The sequence below is a fragment of the Hyperolius riggenbachi genome, chromosome 6, assembly GCF_040937935.1.
Source record: "Hyperolius riggenbachi isolate aHypRig1 chromosome 6, aHypRig1.pri, whole genome shotgun sequence".
Taxonomy (NCBI): domain Eukaryota; kingdom Metazoa; phylum Chordata; class Amphibia; order Anura; family Hyperoliidae; genus Hyperolius; species Hyperolius riggenbachi.
In genome coordinates, this window is record NC_090651.1 from 352,968,557 (window position 1) to 352,991,728 (window position 23,172).

At 46.1% G+C, this 23,172-nt stretch overlaps 2 protein-coding genes across 15 annotated transcripts in view; one reads left to right on the top strand and one right to left on the bottom strand.

Moving 5' to 3' along the window:
* RAP1GAP (RAP1 GTPase activating protein) overlaps window positions 1-11,904 on the top strand; it is a 339,663-nt gene extending 327,759 nt beyond the window's left edge. For 11 of the 12 annotated variants that reach the window (XM_068241700.1, XM_068241701.1, XM_068241706.1 and 8 more), the window contains 5 exons: window positions 39-152; window positions 236-356; window positions 5,096-5,207; window positions 7,246-7,352; window positions 10,386-11,904. In XM_068241700.1, the coding sequence (XP_068097801.1) occupies window positions 39-152; window positions 236-356; window positions 5,096-5,207; window positions 7,246-7,352; window positions 10,386-10,496 (565 nt within the window). In that variant the 3' untranslated portion in view covers window positions 10,497-11,904. Of the gene's footprint in view, window positions 1-38; window positions 153-235; window positions 357-5,095; window positions 5,208-7,245; window positions 7,353-7,559; window positions 7,613-10,385 lie in introns of all 12 variants that reach the window. The other variant, XM_068241698.1, reaches the window with a different exon arrangement.
* A 4,863-nt stretch (window positions 11,905-16,767) lies between these two features.
* LOC137521864 (chymotrypsin-like elastase family member 3B) overlaps window positions 16,768-23,172 on the bottom strand; it is a 119,956-nt gene continuing 113,551 nt past the window's right edge. For all 3 annotated transcript variants that reach the window (XM_068241691.1, XM_068241690.1, XM_068241689.1), the window contains exons 5-8: window positions 21,941-22,077; window positions 19,787-19,929; window positions 17,797-17,949; window positions 16,768-16,905 (exon numbers count right to left, since the gene is read on the bottom strand). In XM_068241691.1, the coding sequence (XP_068097792.1) occupies window positions 16,888-16,905; window positions 17,797-17,949; window positions 19,787-19,929; window positions 21,941-22,077 (451 nt within the window). In that variant the 3' untranslated portion in view covers window positions 16,768-16,887. The remainder of the gene's footprint in view (window positions 16,906-17,796; window positions 17,950-19,786; window positions 19,930-21,940; window positions 22,078-23,172) is intronic.

A 23,172-nucleotide genomic window follows, 5' to 3' on the forward strand; every position in this document is an offset into this window, starting at 1 on the left:
TTTCATCATCATCAGAAACGTAATGTCTTTTCTTGCAGGGAAAGCCCCACTGGCCCTCCGAAGACCCCCGATATCGGCCGCATCTTCCAGGAGCCCAAATCCGAGGCGTCCTCCAATCACAGCTCTCCAGAGATGCCCACCACAAAGAACAGGTACTCTTCACCCTCCGGATTGTTCTCTTTCCCAGATTTCACCGCCCTGCGGTCGTCTGATCGAGTTCTTTGCTGCTTTCCAGGATGGAATCCGGCACCAGACCAGAGAACCAGCGAGATTTCTCCCGCTCTTCCTCCAGCGCCAGCAGCTTTGCCAGCGTGGTGGAAGAAAACGAGCTGCTAGATGATGAAGATGCCGGCATGGTAACAAGTGACTAATGTGATGCCTAGGTCCCCTGAGTCAGGAAAAAAGGGTGCTACCATTTAAAAAACCATGATTTGCGGCAAAGAAGCGAAATTTGGGCACACAGTGGTGCCTGCTATCGGGTGCCTTTGAGCACCAAAATTTACCATCTTTGCCACAAATTGCACCTTTTGTAAATGGGCAATTAGCTACAAAAAGGCAAATCCCAGTGCCTAGAGGTGGCGGATATAATTCCAGGCGCCAAGTATATGCAAATTGCGTCATTGCTTACCAGGCACTTTGCGTCGGGGTGGGTTAAAGTTAGAACGGGTGGGGGTTAAGTGTTAGGCATAGGTAGAGGGAGGTCTTAGGATTGGGCATCAGTAGAGGGAGATCTTAGGGTTAGGCATCGGTAGAAGGATGTCTTAGGGTTAGGCATAGGTAGAGGGAGTGCTTAGGGTTAGGCATCGGTAGAAGGATGTCTTAGGGTTAGGTTTAGGTAGAGGGAGTGCTTAGGGTTAGGCATTGGTAGAGGGAGGTCTTAGCATTTGGCATCGGTAGATGGATATCTTAGGGTTAGGCATCTGTAGAGGGAGGTCTTAGCTTCAGGCGTCGATAGAGGGAGGTCTCAGGGTTCGGCATCGGTAGAAAGATGTCTTAGGGTTAGGCATCGGTAGAGAGAGATCTTAGGGTTAGGCATCAGTAGAGGGAGATCTTAGGGTTAGGCATCGGTAGAAGGATGTCTTAGGGTTAGGCATAGGTAGAGGGAGTGCTTAGGGTTAGGCATCGGTAGAGGGAGGTCTTAGGATTAGTCATCAGTAGAGGGAGATCTTAGGGTTAGGCATCGGTAAAAGGTTGTCTTAGGGTTAGTCATAGGTAGAGGGAGTGCTTAGGGTTAGGCATCAGTAGAGGGAAGTATTAGCATTCGGCATTGGTAGAAGGATGTCTTAGGGTAAGGCATCGCTTGAGGGAGGTCTTAGAGTTAGGCATCGGTAGAGGGAGGTCTTGGGGTTCGACATCGGTAGAAGGATGTCTTAGGGTTCGGCATCGGTAGAAGGATGTCTTAGGGTTAGGCATCGGTAGAGGGATGTCTTAGGGTTAGGCATCGGTAGAGGGATGTCTTAGGGTTAGGCATCGGTAGAGGGATGTCTTAGAGTTAGGCATTGGTAGAGGGAGGTCTTAGGGTTAGGCATCGGTAGAGGGATGTCTTAGGCTCAACACACACTATACAATCTTGGTTGTTCAATCTTACCACTTTCATGTAGTATAAGAGATTTACCAAATCTATGTAGTATAAGGGCTAACAGATTGAAAATACCTTGAATGATTAGCCGCGTGGCTAAGCGGACAGGAGTTGGCAGTGCATGGAGGAGACGTCCTCAAGGATTTTATGATATGCCTGACTCTTTTTTATGCTTGTGAGTAGCACTCTCTTTTTTACTGTTCTTAATAAATAGTTTTACACTATATCAGATTATTCAGTTGCAGTGGGCTACTTTTTTCCTTATAGGTGGAGGAAGTTTGCATTAAGCACCGGCTCTGTGCGGAGGACGGCTCACCAATACGCTCAGTGGCTGTCTGTGAGTGGGGCAGCATACATCATAGGTGAGCGCGGTCCTGTTGGGTGCAGGGACACGTGTGTGAGAGGTGGCCCCAATAGTCCATAGGCACGGTGGTCTTTTTGGATGGTGGGACTGCTCCCTCCAGATTAAGTGCTGCTAGCAGCCTACGCAATGATATTTTTTTATCTCTTCCTTTATACTTGGCATCGGTGTGAGCAATCTGGTTGATCGGAAGCAGTGAGAGGCCAGGATTTGGTGATTACCTTATGCGCTGATTGCTGTCTGTGAGGTCTGGGCAGCTACAGTCAAAGGTGAGGGCGATACCTGTGGGTGGTGGAGCACAGGAGAAGGTGGTGCCCTCTAAATATCACGCGGGTCCTAGCTGGTGGAGGATCAAATTTGAATTGATGGTCTATGCGATGAATCTTGTTTCTGTGTTTTTTTGAGGGCAACTGAAGAGGAACTACTACGCTTCTGGTGGCTACGTGGCTAAGAACTGTTGTGTGTTCCATACTCATATTGGACTGTGAGGCAGCGCAATTTTTTATTTTTCATTTTTACCTTGAATGATTGATTGCATAAGCTCTTGTATTATGCTGGGCATACACGGCTAGATAGTTCTTATCAATCGAGCCGCTGATGGCTCGATTGAGAATAGATAATATCCAACCTGTCCGATCACCGCGGCGGATCGATTCTGCGCTCGATCCCCGCTGGTGGACAATGGAACAGAAACGAAGCACTGATAAGGAATGCCCGCGGGGACAAGCGGGAATCGGTCCACGCACCCGTGTGGACGAGCGGGGATGCGCCGGCATCGAGCCAGCGGCTCGATTCCAGCGCAGAATTGCACCGTGTATGCCCAGCATTACATGAAAGTGGTAAGATTGAACAACCAAGATTGTATGGAGTGTGTTGAGCCTAAGGGTTAGTCATCGGTAGAGGGATGTCTTAGGGTTAGGTACCACCAGGGGTCTTAGGGTTAGTCATCGGTAGAGGGATGTCTTAGGATTAGGTACCACCAGGGGTCTTAGGGTTAGTCATCAGTAGAGGGATGTCTTAGGGTTAGGTACCACCAGGGGTCTTAGTGTTAGAAATCAGTAGAGGGGAGGATTCTGTGTGAGAGTAGGATTAGGTTAGGACATAGTAAAATATCTGTAAAGATTAAAGATATTTTACTATTGGAATTCAGTATTAGAATATCTAATACTAATGGCAATCTCTTTTTTCCAGGCCCCTTTTTACATGTATGCCAGGGCCCCCGGGCATTACATGTACAATCAGAGAATTGTCTACAGCATTTTTAATGGATTATACATTGGCACTTGTCTGTCCATCTATAAAATATAACAGTGGCCCTTTGTAGTCAGCGGCAATGCTCCTCCCACTCATTCAGGGCGCCGCTGTAATTTGGGCGCTGAGGAAAGCCTCTAGTAGAATATTGGTAAAATGACAGATATTCTTCTATTGGGCAATAGGTTATATGATTCAGTAATTCTTACTGATATTTTCCACTAGCGTGTTTGCGCTAGCGGAATCGCAAAATCGCAAACCGCTAGCAATTTTACAATCGCTAGGGTTTGCTAAATAACATAGGAATCGCGGTAGGGTATTTCCACTACCGCGATTCGTTTTTGCCTGAAACGCGATCGCGGCGTGGATCGATATTTGCCGCAATTTTGCTATGCAGTGCATAGCATAGCAAAATCGCGGCCGCAAACGTCGGAAAATCGCCGTTAATTTATTACCCTTTGCGATTCAGCAGTCGCTAGCGTTCAGCGTGAACGCTAGCGACTGCTAGTGGAAAAGGGCCCTTATAGTGATGATCGAACACCTAGATGTTCGGGTTCGGTTAGGTTCGGCTGACGTCATCCAGCCCACCTGCCCTCTCCCGCCACCAGGGGGCGCCGGTCCTCCCGGGGGGGGGGGGGGGGAGGCAGGCTGACTCTCGGGAGGACTGGCGCCCCCTGGTGGAAACCTAAAACCTAACATTTCTCTCACCTCTATCGATGCCTAGCCCTAACCGACCCTCCCCGTCACAATATCCACAGATATCTGCACCGTATTCGCTGCTAAACTCACCCTCTGCCGTTATCTGCGTCGCTGCCTAATTACCACATTTGTCAGGCTGCTGCCCAAATTACTCACTGGGCACCGATATAGCCGAAATTGGCAGGCTTTGCGGGGCCCATTTTACTGCCGCCAGTGCCCAAAGGAAGGAATTACGATAAAAATGCCATACCCCTCTTTCCCTGAAATTAAGACATCCCCTGAAAGTAAGCCCTAGCGGCAGTAAGGGGGAAAAATATGGAAATTTGTGTTATTACTGGAGCCCATAGTCTTGCGGGCAAGTAGACACAGGATGACAGGGGGTAGAGGAGGACACAGGTACAGCGGGGGATACCAGGGGACACTAAAGGTACAAGGGGGACACAGGGGCACACAAGAGATGAATCCAGCGGAGGAAGAGGTGTAACAGCGAGGAAGGCAGGAGAACATAAAAATATAAGACATCCCCTGAAAATAAGCCCTAGCACAGCTTTTGGTTCAAATATTAAAGCGGAATATAACCCTGCATTTCAACTTTGCTCTAAAACATTATTTATAGTATATTATATGCAACTAGAATTTTTTTTTTACTAGACCAGCATTGGAAGGGTTACACAGAGTTTTAAAGTTCCTGGAGATTTCTGCAGACGCATCCCAAGCTGAAATAGATACATTTTGTTTACATAAATGTATCTAAGTGTTGAATGTTACACACTTTGGCTGTCCTCCAGCTCAGTCAGAGAGAGTGAGTCACATTCAACACTTAGATACATTTATGTAAACAAAATGTATCTATTTCAGCTTCAGATGCGTTTGCAGAAATCTCCAGGAACATTAAAACTCTGTGTAACCCTTCCAATGCTGGTCTAGTAAAAAAAAAAATGCTGGTTGCATATAATATACTGTAAATAATGTTTTAGAGCAAAGTTGAAATGCAGGGTTATATTCCGCTTTAATATAAAACACTATCTTATTTTCAGGGAAAGACGGTATTAGTCCAAAAACGAATATCTACAACCTCAGAATCCGTACCTGCTGCTGTCGCTCTGGGCCTGGTTGAGGGGTTTGCCTATAGCTCTAGAGTCGCCCAATGAGTATCCTCCTATTGGTGACCCGCCCCTCTGTCCCTCTTTGTTTCCATTGGACAGGAGAGCGGCTCGGCATCGGGGACCCCCCACAAGCGGGATTCCTTCATCTACAGCACGTGGCTGGAGGACAGTATGAGCAGCGTCAGCTCCGCCAGCGGAACCAGCTCTTCCGGTAACGGAACCCCTCCTGTAACACTGAACGCTTACATACCTCCTCTCCCCCCCTCGCTAGCACAGATAGCCAATGACAGATGCAGGATTATGTAAATGTTCTATGCAAATTTATGCAGTATGAAAATGGACGGTTCAAATCCCACCACAGGTTTATTAAATCGATAAGATGATTTGCATTTGCTGCTCCTCGACCTAGAGACAGGCAGGTAGATGCTGGGCGGGGCAACTTGCCTGCACATTTCATACAAATGGAATGCAGATTGGAGATGAGGCCAATAAAATCAGCCGGAAGAGCTGCATACGATTTACATGAAATCCGCATGCAATTCAGACTTATTGGCATGATGGCGTCTCACTTACCTCTATTAGGGTAGGGGCACACATAACATAACATGAAAGGCTGCGTTTTAGGTTATGTTTTATTTTATGTTGTGTGCGTTTTTTGTGCGTTTTTTCTGTGTTTTTACTGTTTTCTGTGTGTTTGCGGTAGCGTTTTTTGTACCGCAGATGCATTTTTCAAGCGGTTTGCTTGCGTTTTAATGCGTCTGTTAAGCATATGATATGCGTTTTGTATGTGTTTTTCATGCTTTTTACAATTGCGTTTTATGCAAATTAATAGGAAGACTACAGGAAGTGGAAAAACATCACAAAACAATTAATTTTACAAAAATGCATAGAAAAATGCATGGAAAACGCATGAAAAATGCATACCATTGCTTTTCCATTGACTTTCATTATCGTGTGCGTTTTTGATGTGTTTTTGCATAATATGCAACAAAACCAGCGTTTTTAAAACCGCACACATAGAAAACGCATTTGCGGTTTTATATGCGTTTTTTCCTGCGGCCCATAGACTTCCATTAGCGACAAAACCGCAGTGTTCAGTGGAAAAATCACTCCCGCAAAACGCTAGTGGTAATCGCTAGCGTTTTGCAATTTTAGATGTGAACGGAACCTAACGAGAGGGATATGGAAGCTGCCATATTTATTTCATTTTAAAAAATACCAGTTGCCTGGCTGTCCTGCAGATCCTCTGCCTCTAATACATTTAGGGGGCCCATAAACTTACACGAGTTCCCGCCGATATACAGATGATTTGATCACTGTGATCGAATCTGCTGTGAAATCGTTGCGCAAACGGTGACCAAAATATCGATTTCTGTCCGAAATCGATTGTTACTCTCGATCTGTCCACGCAAAAGATTTTGCTCGATCGCCGGCGGGTCGGGAGTGTGTCCATAGCGGCTTTCGAATGTCCGACGACCAACGCTAGCAGCAATACATTACCTGTTCCGTCTGCGCGTGTCCCCGCTCTCCCTTCTCCGCGCTGGGCTTCGGCTAGCTTCACTTAATTCCTGTCAGGGGAAGTTTAAACAGTAGAGCGCCCTCTACTGTTTAAACTTCCCCCGACAGGAAGTAAAGTGAAGCTGGAGCCCAGAGCGGAGAAGAGACAGCGGAGACCGGGGGACTCGCGCCGGCTGGATCAGGTAATGTATGCAGGGGGCGGCGGCGGCAGCTCCACAGATTGTGAATCGGTTTCACAGTGAAATTGATTCAAAATCTGTTTGCAGTATAGGCAGCCAATAGATTCGATTCGATCACAGAGGTATTTATCTGCTGGTCGATCTGGTGGCAATCGACCAGTATATGGCAGCCTTTAGCCATAGACCCTGAACAAGCATGCAGCAGATCAGGGGTCTCTGACATTATTGTCAGATCTGATGAGATTCGCTGCATGTTTGTTTCTGATTTTATTTAGACACTACTGCAGCCAAATAGATCAGCAGGACTGTCAGGCAACTGGTACTGCTCAAAAGGAAATAAATATGGCAGAATTCATATACCCCTAACTACAATTGTCCTTTACATTTCGTGTGGAGCTTTTGAGGGCAGCCCATGTACTACTAGCCCCCCCCCCCCCCCTTCCCCCCCACACACACACACACACACAGAAGTGATTGACAATATTGCATCTGAGCAGGATAGTCTTGCCATGCCTCACCCCAGTCTGACGGTCTTTTGCTCTATGTCTCCAGGCTTTCCCCGCTCCCCCCACCCAGATGTACGAAAACTGAGCGAAGACCCCTCCTTTCCAGAGATTAAAATCCAGCTAGAAGGGACAGAACAGCACACAGCCAATCAGGTAAGACCAGCAGTGCCATCTTGTGGCAAGAGTTCAGTATTACAAATATTCCTATTGTATCGGATAATTCATGTTATCAGTTTATATGATTGTGTTTTCGTGTTTTTGTTTTTTTTGATAACCTGTTTGATTATGTTATACGATCCCTGCACTGACTACGTATTGTTGTTTTCTTCTATGTGGTCTGCGTTGTGTGTCTCCTAATAGCGATGCTAGCCCCCCCATGTGCGTTCTTGGTGGATGTCCCTCCGTCCTTGCAGGTCAGCATCATCTCTATACTGCAGCTTTTTCTCCTGCAATAAGGGTGTTGTTTTAGCGTTACAATGTGTGGGTATGCAGAGACCAACGCTGGTACCTGGGGGCACATGCCCCTGTATTTCTACCAGGTGCCCCCAATCTTACTGGAGGTAATGACTGTTGTTGGGGTTTCCTTCACAGGTGACAAATTATAGGATAATGGATAGAGGATAAAGCAAATCTGTCTTCCAATGAGGCTTCCTAAGGGCAGGAACAGCTCTTGCCTTGACCACCTCTTCCTCTAGGGTGGGAAGATATCATAGTTACAGGGAAACTGAAGTGAGGGGGATATAGAGACCTAGTAGTCTTTCCATTGACCTCCTCTAGATGGCAGGACTTGTAGTCTTTCCATTGACCTCCTCTACATGGCAGAACTTGTATTATTTCCATTGACCTCCTCTAGATGGCAGGACATGTAGTCTTTCCATTGATCTCCTCTATATGGCAGGACTAATGGTGTGTACACACTTGAAAGATAAATGAAAGATATCAGACCAATTTTACCCCCTTCCATGTAGTATGAGAGCCATACTCTACACAGTCTATTCTATGGAGCTGAACTCCCCATCAGATAAAATCTTTGCAAGATGCTGCACACAAAGATGCTGTACAGACTCAAAAGATCATTATCTGCAAAAGATCCATTCCTGCAAAATGCATTCATAGTCTATGATATCTGCAGATCCTCATACACACTTGGTTTAATAGACAATCATCTGCAGATCATCTGCAGATCAGATCCACCAGGATGGATCTTCAGATCTGCAGATGATTGCCAGATATGCAGATGAAGTCTGTTAAACCAAGTGTGTATGAGGATCTGCAGATCTCATAGACTATGAATGCATTTTGCAGGAATGGATTTTTTGCAGGAACAGATCTTTTGCAGATAATGATCTTTTGAATGTGTGCAGCATCTGTGTGTGCAGCATCTTGCAAAGATTTTATCTGATGGGGAGTGCAGCTCTATAGAATAGACTGTGTAGAGTATGGCTCTCATACTACATGGAATGGGGTATAATTGGTCTGTGATCTTTCATTTTCCAAAGACTTTTATCTCAAGTGTGTATGAAGCATTAGGGCCTGTACACACTGAAAAACGCAGGCAAAAACGCAAGCGCATGCGTTTTTAAAGTGCCTGTAGTTTTAAAAACACATGCACTTTTGCCTGCGTTTTTTGTGCGTTTGCGTTTTTCTTGTAATTGCTGATTGGCTAAAGAATCCTTTGTTTTTTTTCTAGTTTACATTTCAACAGGAATCAGGAGATTGCAGAGTCTTCTGGGATACTGACTTCTGAAAAACGCAGGCAAAAACGCAAGCGCATGCGTTTTTAATGCGTTTTTCATGCGCTGCGCTTAAAAAAGCGCAGCAGGCACTGCGATTGCGTTTTTCTAAAAACGCATCGCACCAGTGTGTACAAGTCATCACGATTTTCATTCTTTTTCAAAAGACCTTGCGTTTTTAAAAACGCATGCGTTTTTAAAAACGCAACGCAAGCGCTGCAGTGTGTACAGGCCCTAAGTCTTTACATTGACCTCCTCTAAATGACAGGATTTGTAGTGTTTCCATTGGCCTCCTCTATATGGCAGGACTTAGTCTTTCCATTGACCTCCTCTAGATGACAGGACTTGTAGTCTTTCCATTGACCTCCTCTAGATGGCAGGACATGTAGTCTTTCCATTGACCTCCTCTAGATGGCAGGACTTAGTCTTTCCATTGACCTCCTCTAGATGGCAGGACTTAGTCTTTCCATTGACCTCTTCTAGATGGCAGGACTTGTAGTCTTTCCATTGACCTCCCCTAGATGACAGGACTTGTGATCTTTCCATTGACCTCCTCTAGATGGCAGGACTTGTGATCTTTCCATTGACCTCCTCTAGATGGCAGGACTTGTGATCTTTCCATTGACCTCCTCTAGATGGCAAGACTTGTGATCTTTCCATTGACCTCCTCTAGATGGCAGGACTTGTGATCTTTCCATTGACCTCCTCTAGATGGCAGGACTTGTGATCTTTCCATTGACCTCCTCTAGATGGCAGGACTTGTAGTATTTGCATTGACCTCCCCTAGATGGCAGGAATTGTAGTCTTTCCATTGACCTCCCCTAGATGTCAGGACTTGTAGTCTTTCCATTGACCTCCCCTAGATGGCAGGAATTGTAGTCATTCCATTGACCTCCCCTAGATGGCAGGAATTGTAGTCATTCCATTGACCTCCCCTAGATTACAGGACTTGTGGCTTTTTCGTTGACCATCCCTAGATGACAGGACTTGTAGTCTTTCCATTGACCTCTTCCAGATGGTAGGACTTGTAGTCTTTCCATTCACCTCCCCTAGATGGCAGGACTTGTGGTCTTTCCATTTACCTCCACTAGATGGCAGGACTTGTAGTCTTTCCATTTACCTCCTCTAGATGGCAGAACTTGTAGTCTTTCCATTGACCTCCTCTAGAAGGCAGGAATTGTAGTCTTTCCATTGACCTCCCCTAGATGACAGGACTTGTAGTGTTTCCATTGACCTCTAGACTGCAGGACTTGTAGTCTTTCCATTGACCTCCTATTGGGGAGGTGCAGTAAAGATTTCCCATGTCAGAGGGTTATTGTACCTCATAGGTCTAGTTTTGGAGCAGTCCCCTAGGCCTAGACACATCTCTAGAAACAAGCTGGTTGTTTCCTTATTATCTTTGCTTGATGACAGCTCTGGTCACCTCTCCTCTTCTGCTATATCCATGTTGCAGGGTCCTCAGCGCAGACAAAAATTAAAGGATTTGCACCAAACTCCAGCCTTTGATTCAGCAGAATGCAGCCGCCTTGCCGGGAATCCTATCCTGCCAGTCTGCCGCTTCTGAGACCAGCGATTCAAACACCAAAACCGAGATGCTTCTCGGACGTTCCTATTGGAAAACAGCTTTGAAACACAAGATTTACACTGTCTATTTTTATGATCGAGAAAGTGAGTGGTCACTGACCTCCGGTGAAGACTCCCAGGTGGAATGCTAAGGACTATCGGTAGCGGGTGCTTTGAGAGACACCGCTGAGAGTCCAGAGTCAATTTTGGAAAGTGGTTGAGGTTGAGAAGGGATGATCTTATTCTACAGGTGAAGGTCCCCCAGACACTGTGATGAACGTTGACAGTGAGGAGGTGGATCCGACTCCGATAGTCTAACGTACAGCTCTGAAACTGAGAACGCAGCCGCGTTATTGTACATAAATCCCCATCCCGTGTTTGTTCTCAGGATTTTCAGCAATGCACAATGTCCATTGAATCCAGCAAGGATTTAAGACTGTTGAACCGTGGAAGGTTTGCTCTATAAAGACCCCACCCTCCGTCTCTTCGGCATGTCCTCTGTCGTGGTAACGTGTCCTTGTTTGTCTTGTATGTCCCAGTAGATGTTGACACTTGGAGTCACAGGTCTGTCACAGCTTTGTTGGGAATGGGGAGGGGGGGTGTAAAGAAACTGTTTTTTGTTTTGTTTTTTACGACTGATGTCCTGCCGAAAATGGAGGTGTTGGGAGAGTGGTGGGACGTAATGACCAACAAGTTTGAAAATTGTAGACATGTCGGCCTCTCTGCCTTTCTGTACGGACTTTAGTTGCTACACTGGATTGCTAATGCTTATTTATGATGCTTGCAGCATAGTTTCTTCTAACGCCTCCTAGCTTTGCCTCAGATTCTTAGTTTCAGGGGTTAAGGTGCACACTCCGTTAAATTTGGGAAATTTCTGTGCACCCCCATACTGAACTGTGGGTAGCTTCAGGCACAATGCATTGTGGGTGATAATATTAAGCCATGCCTCATCTTCTGTGTACAAAACACCACCCGGTGGAACGTGGAACTGGTGCGCGTGAGGCGCACTTGTCGTTAGCATGAAGCGAGCGGGGAGGGGCTTGCCTCCTCGCGATGGTCCGCATGCCTGATGTCTTATTACCGTTACTTGTATATTATGCAAACAAACCCTTCTTGCAGCTTCTCGTCGTCGTGACATCACTCACTTGCCCCACCCACACCCCGTGTCCCTCACTCCACTCTCATTTCCTGTTCCGAAGGGCGCGCAAGCCACGCGGAGAACGCAAAACACTATTTTTCCATGAAATCGGGCAACGTCTTGATGTGTATTGTCTTTATGTGTAAATGAAGAGAGAAATTTATTGTATTTATTGAAGAATGAGATTATTTTATTTGTAAAAAAAGAGGAAAAAAAAGTATATCAGAAAGTTTATGAACTGTGGAGGAATAAAGTGATTTCTTGTACAGTTCTTCAGGCCAAAGTTGTCTCCTGTTTATTTTTTTATTATTATAAAAGTTGTGTGCCTTTTAATATACCACATATCTATGGAAGTTATCTTTAATCAAAAGGACGCATGTGACCAGCATTTGGGGGCCTGCAAAAAAGGACACTGAAAGTGAACCTGAAATAAGTAGCCAAGTGGCAACTAGCATTGTTTAACAGGAAATAAATATGGCAGCCTCCACATTCTTCTCACTGCAGTGATACTTTAAAGGGAACCTGAATTAAAGGACATCTGAGGTCAAAATAAACTACCGTAATGAGCTAAACAATTGTATCTATCCTTCTCTAAAAATTACTTTTTAGCTACCCCACAGTTTTATTTTATATTTAAATCTATTTTTTAAGTTTTTACTGTTTCATGGCCTCTTCTCAATGACACATTAATTGAAGCATGCTTTAGCTAAAATCTATGAATTATTGACCCTTTTTATCTTTTTCCTGCTCTCAGAAGCCAGGAAAGTGTTTTAAAGCTGTAATTCCTCATTAGTGAAGGTTAAGCTATAGTCCAACCTGACCCAGACAAAAACTCTCACTTGCATACCTGATTTGTAACTCTTTCAGGCAGAGAAAGAAAAAAAAAGAAACACATAGTCATTTGTGTGCTCAACACTGTACATACACATTTCTATCTCATGATGTCAGTTGTCACCTTGGATGTCCTTTAAAGGAATACTATCGATACCCAAGTGTTATAAAATGACAGTTTACAAATAATGTCTAAGTAGCTCAGCTGTGTAAACATTTTCCTATTTTTCATGTTAAATATCAGAGGCAAAAGCTGTAATTAACTGTGTGTAGGGTTTAGCTCTATTGGGACAAATCATTCGCAAAGGGGTGTCTGTTTCAATCCACAGCCAGTGTTGTTTTTGCATATCAGACTACACAGTATTTTTCCCTGAAAGCCAAAAAATATATGAAAAGCTGTGCTGTCACAGACAATTTACACGTTCAAAACAAGTTACATTTCCTCTGCTCTCTTGCAGAAAACTTAGAAACATGCAGCTTCTTCTGAGAGCTCTCTGACACAAAGGGGAGGACTGGCCAGGGGGGCAGGGGGGAGATTTCCCCCCAGGCTGCCTCTCATTTAATGATTTAGGGCTGGTACAGTGTCTGGTGCATTGATGTTTTTGTATAAGGCAATGTGAACCACTAGGCTGGCTGAGGCAAATAAATGCCCAATTAGAGGGTGGGCAAGCTGGTAAATATACATAGCATGATACAGAGCAGAGGCTTGCCTGCAGGGTCTGTGGGAACAAATCTGTCTGGTCTCTCACCATTGTTAAAATGGCTGCATGTGCACAGCTACATAAGGTATTGTATAGGTTGAAAATTATTCGACAATCCCTAGACTCCTAAAGGGCTGCTTGAAAACAGTCCCTAGACTCCAGAAGGGCTGCTGGCAGACAGTCCCTAGATTCCAGGACGTCTGCTGGCAGACAGTCCCTAGACTCCAAAGGGGCTGCTTTCAGGACTTGTGTGAGAGATTGGCAGGGACAGGATTGATATTATAGGCATGTAGCCTCTGTGTGATTTGGCTGCAATACAGATAAGCTCTCTGATCCATCTCAGTCTATTCTCATCTCTCTCCCACTACTGGAATATAGCACATGGGGCATGTGTGTGATGTCATTTGGGCTGGGGCTGCTGTAAAAATGGGCCTCTAACGACAGTCTGTACACACGCCCGATTTGACGGGCGAACGACGGGACGTTCAAACGGCCCGTCGTTCGCAAAAATCAGACGTGTGTATGGGCCTAAACCCAGGTTAAAAAACACATGTTAATCAATAGTATCCCTTTAAGTTAAAAAAAAAAATTAACAGACATGGGGCTTCTCCCAGCCCCCTGTAGCCATACTGTCCCACGCCATCTCTGAAGCAGCTCCGGTCCACCGCCGTGGCTCCGTTTCTTCACTGCCTACTTATAAGTCGAAGGCTTATAATAATAGCCCAGCCTTGGTCATACGCATCCTTGTTTGCACTCCCATTGCTGGGAGCATCCTGCACAGGCTCAGGATGAGAAAATCTCTGCGCAGGACGTGAACAAGGACGGGTGCGGCCATGGCTGCGCAGGCACAGTGGGTGGCAACTGAAGAAAGAGGAACTGAGCCTTGGCGGGGGACCAAAAGATCGTCGTTTACTTGCGCGGTACAAGACGGCTACAGGGGGCTGGGAAAAGCCCCAGGTAAGTGAAACTTTTTTTTCTTTTTTTTTTTTACTTAATTCAGGTTCCCTTTAAACTATTACTGTAGTGATAAGAACATTTCCTTTTAAAGGGAACCTAAACTGAGAATGATATGGATTTTTCCTATTAAAATAATACCAGTTGACCTGACTCTCTTGCTAATCCTGTGTCTAATACTTTTATCCACAGCCCCTCAACAAGCATGCAGATCAGGTGCTCTGACTGAAGTCAGACTGGATTAGCTGCATGCTTGTTTCAGGTGTGAGATCCAGATACTACTGCAGCAAATTAATCAGCAGGAGAGCCAGGCAACTGGTATTGTTTAAAAGGAAATATTCATATCCCTCTCAGTTTAGGTTCCCTTTAAACAATACTAGTTGCCTGGCAGCCCTGCTGATTTACTTGGCTGCAGTAGTGTCTGAATCACACACCTGAAACAAGCATGCAGCTACTCTTGTTAGATCTGGCGATAATGTCAGAAACAGCTGTTCTGCTGCATGCTTGTTCAGGTTCTATGGCTAAAAAGTATTAGAGGCAGAGGATCAGCAGGACAGCCAGGCAACTAGTATTGCTTAAAAGGTAATAAATATGGCAGCCTCCATATTCCTCTTGCTTCAGTTGTCCTTTAAGCATAAATTATCTATTTCCGTGTTTGTGGGCGATTCTAAGTGCATATTGGGGGGGGGGGGGGGGGGGGGCAGATGTACAGAATTTCACAAAAGTGAGAGGGGAGGGAGAAGGCATTAGACACCAGGGAACTGAATAGGAGAGCAAGTTGGGTCACTAGACACCAGGGAACTGTATATGGGTGAGAGGGGGGTCATTAGACACCATTGAACTTTATAAGAGAGGGAGGTGGCCACTAGACATTGAGGTTGGCCTGTGACTTGGTTCCAGTTTTCAATTTTGGCCCCCTTAGTATTTGAGTTTGACACCCCTACTAAAGAGGCTTCCCACGGCATCCAGTAGAACCCCAAAGATTACTGAAAAGGGCTTGTCAGTAATGTGAATTGGGCCAAGCTAGTCTTCAAGCATGAGCCTGGCCATACTGCACCTGCGCGAGTACAGCAGCGTCTGCACAGTAATCCGGAGCCACTCGTGCTCAAGTGGCTCCATGAACAGCCGTGGCCGATGAGGAGCACATCCCTGGTCAGGTGGAGGGTCCCGGGCAGCACCGGAGGACTGGAGGACAGTCTGACTGTATCATTTTTACCCTCAAGTTTTGGCTTGGTATTGCTTTAAAAATGGAAGCTGGATTGCAAAGTCTGGGAAGGGTGAGACATCGAGGCTGGAAGGAGATAGTTTCTGCCCTTGTATTGTGTCTTCTACCCTTGTGGCTGTGCTTTCCTCTGGACAGAGGTAGAGAGGCTCACGAGGTGTAACTCGATGCATCCCTAGATAATGATTTGATTAGAGAGGAGTCAGAAGGGCTCAGAGTGGGCGGCCATTTTTTGGGATCAACATCTGTTTTTTATGACACAGGCCAAATACACGTTAATAATAGCGATAATCACCTCTGACCTGATACAATAATCTGACTGTGCAGTATTCAGAGCTGCGGATGAGACGGGCAGGACAAGGGGGTTCGGTAGGGTCCGGCCAGAGTCTGATGCTGGCAGTGACCTAACAGATGTCACTGATACCGATCGAGTGCAGTGATTGGCCCAATGATGGTGCCGTGGTCCCGCCCGCGAGACCAGCGGCTGTGATCAAACACGCTGAAACCAGCGCAGGAGATTTGGGCACAGCGCAGGAGATTTGGGCGCAGCCGGCGCCACCATAGGCCATAATAGGAATTACGGCTATAGAAGGCACAGGGAGTAACTTCAGTGCTGAAGTTACTTTTAAAACATAATAATTCGGCTTCCAGCAATTGCACCATCCATGGCGGCCTGGTGGGGGAATAGTATTTAATACGCCCGGGACTTGTGCAGCAGCAGGATCATTCATATACCGGCTGTATCCTGCGCCCAAGTCTCCTGCGTCGTTATCTCTCGTACACGATGTGATTGGCCGGCCTGGTACCAGCACCCCCCTCCAATTGGTCGCATGCCAAAGCTTCCCCTCTGACTGGCCATGGTGAGCTCTCACCGGTGATGGGATTTCACCATAGCATGCCCTGTGGTGCAGTTGGCTGATGGTGTAATGGTTAAGGGCTCTGCCTCTGACACAGGAGACCAGGGTTCGAATCTCGGCTCAGCCTGTTCAGTAAGCCAGCACTAATTCAGTAGGAGACCTTTGGCAAGTCTCCCTTACACTGCTACTGCCAATAGAGCGCGCCCTAGTGGCTGCTGCTCTGCTCTGGCGCTTTGAGTCCGCAAGGAGAAAAGCGCAATATAAATGTTATTTGTCTTGTCTTGTCTTGATGTCATAGGAAAGGGCAGCAGGAGCCACAGATCGAATGAGGACGGGGATGCGTGGATGAGGAAGGTAGTGTGTGTGCCAGGAAAGTGGGCAGGAGAGAGGAGAGGAGGCAAGCGCCAGGTGGCCCAAACTGATTGTCCAAACACCTCCCCCTAGATTTTGCCTTCTGAATCACGTGATTCAGGTGGCTTCATGGTAGGCCCGCCCCTGCCTGAACCCAAGACCAGATCCCAGCATAGATGCTGGCGCCCTCTAGTGACGGAAGCAATACAGAGGCCGTGTTCATGAGAATCAGTCACTTTATTACAGGAAGAAGCAATAGAGGACATACAGGTATTTATTCTGCTTTGGGCTGGAGTCCTGCAGTGGGATCAGTGGCGCCTCCATGTGGCCGTCGTCACTCAGTTCTTACTGATGATCTGTGAAGACATGGAAATGAGGAAAATGAGTTCTGCTTGGGGCAGTTTCTGGAGGTCTGGATAATTTAGTGCATTGAACGCTCACACTACACATTACAGTAAGGAAAATACTAATTGTTTTTTGAGGGGCCTCTTCACTTTTCAGGAGTGTAAACGGCCTCTCTCAAGTTCTAAAAGTCAGTGATTGTTCCTACAACGTTCCTAAAACTGAATTCAGCACACGCTGCAACTAGTTTACTATCAGTACAGGCACAGAGTAACAGCTTACACTGTACATACTGGGGGTAGCAAAGATCAGCACACACACTGCAGCTAGTTTACTATCAGTACAGGCACATAATAACAGCTTATACTGTACATACAGGAGGCAGCAGAGATCAGCACACACTGCAGCTAGTTTACTTTACAGGCACAGAGTAACAGCTTATACTGTAAATACTGGAGATAACAGAGATCAGCACATGCTGCAGCTAGTTTACTATCAGTACAGGCACAGAGTAACAGCTTATACTGTCCATACTGGAGGTAGCAGAGATCTGTATATACTACAGCTAGTTTACTATCAGTACAGGCACATAGTAACAGCTTTTACTGTACATACTGGGTGCAGCAGAGATCAGCACACACTGCAGCTAGTTTACTATCCGTACAGGTACAGAGTAACAGCTTATACTGTACATACTGGAGGTAGCAGAGATCAGCAAACACTGCAGCTAGTTTACTATCAGTACAGGCACAGAGTAACAGCTTATACTGTACATACTGGGTGCAGAAGAGATCAGCATACGCTGCACCTAGTTTACTATCCGTACAGGCACAGAGTAACAGCTTATACTGGAGCACACCAGCACTGCAGTGTTACCGCAGCAGTAGCATTTCTGCAGTACTCACATCATTGATCCAGTCATTGTAGGCGGAGACTCGGGTAAACACGGTTGGTTTCTTCAGAGTGTTACATCCGAAGCCGGACACGAAGCTGGCGATGCCATGTACAGCCCACCTACCATCGCTGGCCTGGCAGTTCAGGGGTCCGCCAGAGTCGCCCTGGAAACCAGAAGAGGGGGGTCACTCCGATATATTTGTGGTCCCTTACAGGTTACATTATATAATTATGAGTACAGCAAATAACGTTACATCAGTCACTGTCCATCAGGGGACACCCATTGGTATGGCTGACAATTTGGGGCGGGGCATCAGTTAACCTATCAGTATGTGTAGGGGATCCACAGGTACACCAGAGTGCCTGGAGGAAGCATGTAGCAATACAGGGAGAGCCCTGCACAGATACCCCTCTGGCTACCACATTAGGTATGTACACATATTGTTCAGAGCAGGGCCGAGGCAGAGGCGAGAGAGGCTCCAGCCTCAGGGCGCAGTGTAGGAGGGGTGCACAACTCACTTGGCTTTTATTCCTGTATTGTGTTTGAAGCAGAGAGAAATAAGAAAAGGGGATACATGGCAGTGACTGCAAGCCAGATAACTAGAGATTAAGGTGTTGTGGGCCCTGGGGCACCTCTTAGTCTAATAGCAATCAGTGTGTGGCGGCTGGGGTGGGAGGGATGGAGGGGCGCACTTTGGTGTCTCAGCCTTGGGTGCTGGAGCACCTTGTCCCAGCTCTGATATTGTTGTATATATTTGTCTCATCAAACAATAATATGGAATACCCAAACAGCTCATGGTGACCCAGAACCACTTAGACAGTATAAGGGGCAAAGAGAGACCAAAACACCCTCTATTAAAAAGCAAAGCTAAATGTTATTTTGCCTTCTTAAAACAGAAGGTATTTGGAATAAATCAGCTGTAAGTGAACAACTGTGGTTACCCATAATGCACCACTCCTGAATATGCAAATCATCTCTTTATGCCCTGGAAGCCAGGCTGCCCATTCAGAACCGCTGGTGTGTAGTGAGCCTGTAGCTAATACATTTTACAAAACCACTTAACCCAACTTCCTTGACCTTATCAGTGCATGGCAGGGATTGATATGGCTCTATGACATACATGTCAAACGCCGGCCCGCGGGCCAAATCTGGCCCTCAGAGCTATTAAATTTGGCCCTCAAGTGATTTCCCCACTTTGCATTATGTTTGGCCCACTCTAGACCACCAAGGAAGCTATATTGGAGCTGAAGCCCAGATCACCAGGGAAGCCATATGGGGAGGGAGGGGGAAAGCACTAAACATCAGGGAACTGCATAGGGGAGGGAGGAGGGCCACCTAGGTACTAGGAAGGTGGCCAGTAGACATTGAGGTTGGCCCGTGACTAGGTCCCAGTGTACCATTTCGGCACACTTTGTATTTGAGTTTGACACCCTTGCTCTATGGGTTAGGGCTTGGACCAGTACTAAGGAATACCCAGACAGCTCATGGTCAACGAAAGGGCTTTTTGGCCTATTTTAGTCCACTATACCTTCCTAGCAGTTCTGGGTCACCCTGAGCTGACTGTATTCCTTAGTACTTGCATCCATATCCCATAGAGCCACATATGTACAGTTAGAGGGCGACAGTAGGACGATTTCCAATAGATTTCATCCTGAAATGTATGGGCAGGCAACAGATCCTGCTCTGATCAGATATGATGAGACAGGGATCTATCTCATATATGGCCGCCTCTAGGTGGGTTGGCTTGATTCTTCAAGCAAGACAATCAAGGAAACCGATTGAAGTCAAAAAATCACAAGAGAAAAACTGTATGGTGTTTGGCCAACTTTAGTCATATTACCCAAAAAATTTGGAATTCCCTCTTTTGTCCCAGCTCACGATTTTCTCTTGCAGCTATGACTACCTTCAGCAAATTAAAAGAACGGAATTGGCCGCTATGAAGAACACGAACGTTTACCCCCCATGGAGGTTTGTGAAGTTAGAGTATCGTCTGAGCTTACGTTGCAGCCAGCTTTGGTGTCTCCTCCGGCACAAACCATGGTGGTCTTGACAGAAGTTCCCCACCAATCCCTCTGACTGCAGGTGGCGTGGTCCACCACTGGGAGGAGGGCCTGCTGGAGGACATCGGGGAGGCTCCCACCGGCTGTGGAGAGGGAATACAGAGACATTTGTAACACATTTTACCACAGCGTATCTTCACAACCATCTCTGTGCCAACCTGGAAAAACACACTCAGTTCTACTTTCCTACAACCTTAATCTGGGGGCTTTCCGACCCGACCAGTTCTGTCTTCTGCAGAAAGTAGACAGGTCGGGCCAGCAGCCAATCAGCAGCCACTCTGTCTGTTATCTGTCCCTCACAGTCCATAAGTGACACATTAGCTTCAATTCACTAAGCATTAGCTGATTTTAAAGAACATTTTGTGAAATTGTAATTCAATGAGGCTGTTACTGCATGGAAAGCTGAAATTACCCGGCTACTGGTGAGGTAAATTACTGACTGGTGAGGTAAATTACTGACTGGTGAGGTAAATGCCTCAATAAATATCAATTCACAATGATATATGGAAAAGGGGTTCTTGCGCCAATTAGGCCTAGTCCACACTAGGTCCGGAAACAGATCTATGGCTCCGTTTTTCAGCCCTGATGAAAAACGGAGTCCCGGATACTAATGTTAAAAATAGCAGCCGTCCTCACCCAAGAAAAAAACGGATCTGTCTGCGTTTGCAGGGACCTGTTTTCAAAACCTGAACGGAAGGTCCGGAATTGCTAGTGAACAGCAATAGGAAAATGCAACTCCATCTCCACAGGCAAAATAGCACCCAAAACGGATGAAAAAAACGGATAGCCTGAACTTCCTTCTCCTCCCTTCAACGTCATCTCTGACAAAGCCACTCCCAAAACACTCCCCTGTATATTACAAATATCCTTACATGGGGCTAATGTGCTTTCTTTACAGAACAACCACTCCCACTTCCCATTGTCCCAAATCCACTCCCACAGCTCTCGCCACTACATTCCCCATGCTCAAAAAATGTTAAGTAACCTTTTTTTCTAAGCATTAACCACACCCACGTCCTGCCCACTGATTGCCATTGACAAAATGATTGATTATTGGCCCAAAAATTCCTCCCACTACCTTCCTAATGGCCAAATTCCATAAAGACGTTTTCTGTCCGTTTTTTGGGGTAAAAAAACGGAACGGAAACGGATGCAAAACTGATGCACTTTTGTTGAAAAACGGATCAGTTTGCGGTCTGGTGGTACTTCCCCTAATCCCGGACTGCAGCGTCCGTCCTGCAACCGTGCCTAGTGTGGATCTAGCCTTAGACAGGTTCAGCTGCCGTGTGGATAAGACAGTTCCCCAATTATGCCAAAAAATGAAAGTGCAGCACTACTGATTTATTGAGGCCTTTTTTCCACCTTCATTGTAAATCTGCGTGTTACCTTGTTTCACCGCCAGGTAACACAACAGCAAGGCAATGGGGCTCAGCACACTTACCATGTCGTGGTGCGTCAGAAGAGCCTGATCGGCACCGGCCGACTTCCGCAGGTAATGTAAGTCAATGGGTGATGCAGGAATTAAAAATGTTGATGCCGGTGGTGTGGCGGACATGTGCGGAATGACGGGACTACAAAGGGAAAACCTCAAAACACTCAAGCATAGCTCCCAACTGTCCCTCTGTTGGAAGGACAGTCCCTCTTTGGGAGCCCTGTCCCTTTCTCCTGTCCCTCCCTCTTTCAGCACTGATGTTCAGATCTATGTAAATATGTCTTTTTCTACTGGAAAACTTGACTTCAAACTTTATTCCCATCCTTTAAATTGATATATTTCTTATTTTTAAATGTTAATATGAAGGAAAATGACCCAGGATACGTAGAAAGGACCTGTGTGGTTTACATCATAAAACAACATATTTATCTTGCAAAATCTTTATGGTATGTGTGCCTAGGGGTGTGGTTAGAGGTGTGGCAGGGGTGTGGCTTAAGTGTCCCTCTTTCCTATCTCAAAAAGCTGAGAGATATGCTCAATTGACTTTTTTTAATCCCTTTATCCTTCATATTTCAGAGACACCCATTGCCCTTCCCTCTACTGAGGAACACAGTGACCCTGCGGCCCACACCCCCCAGTCTAAACCCCTCCCCCATACATACTGGACAGACGTCCCCATCCGCTGATGTAACAGGGGTAGTTATTGGCCAGCACTTCTCCGGATGGGGGCAAACAGGCCAACTGCACCTCGTCATTCAGTAAAGCCACTCCAGACAGCTTGATGAGAGCGATGTCATATCTGGAGGAGAGGATACAAATGTCACATGAATGCACCGACAGGAGCTTTGGCATATTAGCTGCGTGGCTATTGATACAGCAATAACTTTTTCATTACTTATACCATTGATAATAATTTTTTTCCCGAAACTTCTTACAGAGAAAAATTAGGTATAATTGCAGAAAATACACATTTTTTTCATTTTTTTACCCTCCCTTATTTTCACATGGCAAGCCCCCAAGTGATAAAACACATAAAATATATACTTTGGCTCTTCCCGGTTAAAATTATGCCACATGCAGGGCCGCCGCTACCATAGAGGCAAAGGGAGCAATTGCCCCAGGGCCACAGAGCCTGTGGGAGTCCCCAAGTTGTCTCCCCAACTTAACTGTTGTTCCCTGGGGCCACTGCAGAGTCTTCTGCTGAGCCAGGTGGTGTCAGCCCTTTGCTCAGGCGCTCTGGGTGGAAATTTGGCTGCAACAAAGAGTCCCTACTGCCTCTTTTTGATTGGGGGGTGTCTATTGAGGGGAACTGGGGTTAATTTTGCCCAGGGACCCCATTATTACTAGAACCGTCCCTGGCCACATATGCCTTATTTTGTTACTAGCATGTGGTGGACCGATAGCCTGTGCATCTGTAGTAATTGGATGCGGTTGCTAAGGTGACAGTTTAGGGTTCAGTGCTGCACAGATGCATCGCCAGGCAGGGGCAGAGAGGAAAGATGTGGACAAACACTGTCTTAAAGTGGATCCGAGATAAACTTTTACTCATTGCATAATTGTGTTTCTTTCATATAGTTTATAGGGCATTCCTCAAGCCAAATACTTTTTTGTTTTAATACTCTAATTCCCTATAAACTAAACAAGCCACGCCCATAGTTTTTCAGAGTGCCTTGGCATTTTCAGACAGTAGCAAAAGCTTATGGGAGCTCAGTCTGGGCAGGAGAAGCAGGAGGTGTTACTAGCCATTTATTTCAGAGGCAGAGGGGGAGGAGGAAGAAGGAGAGGGAACTGAATTTACACACAGGCAAGCTGATAGCATCTCCAGCCCTTACCCTGTGACAATGTGACAAACAGAACATGGCTGCCCTCATTGTATCACAGGAATAAATAATCA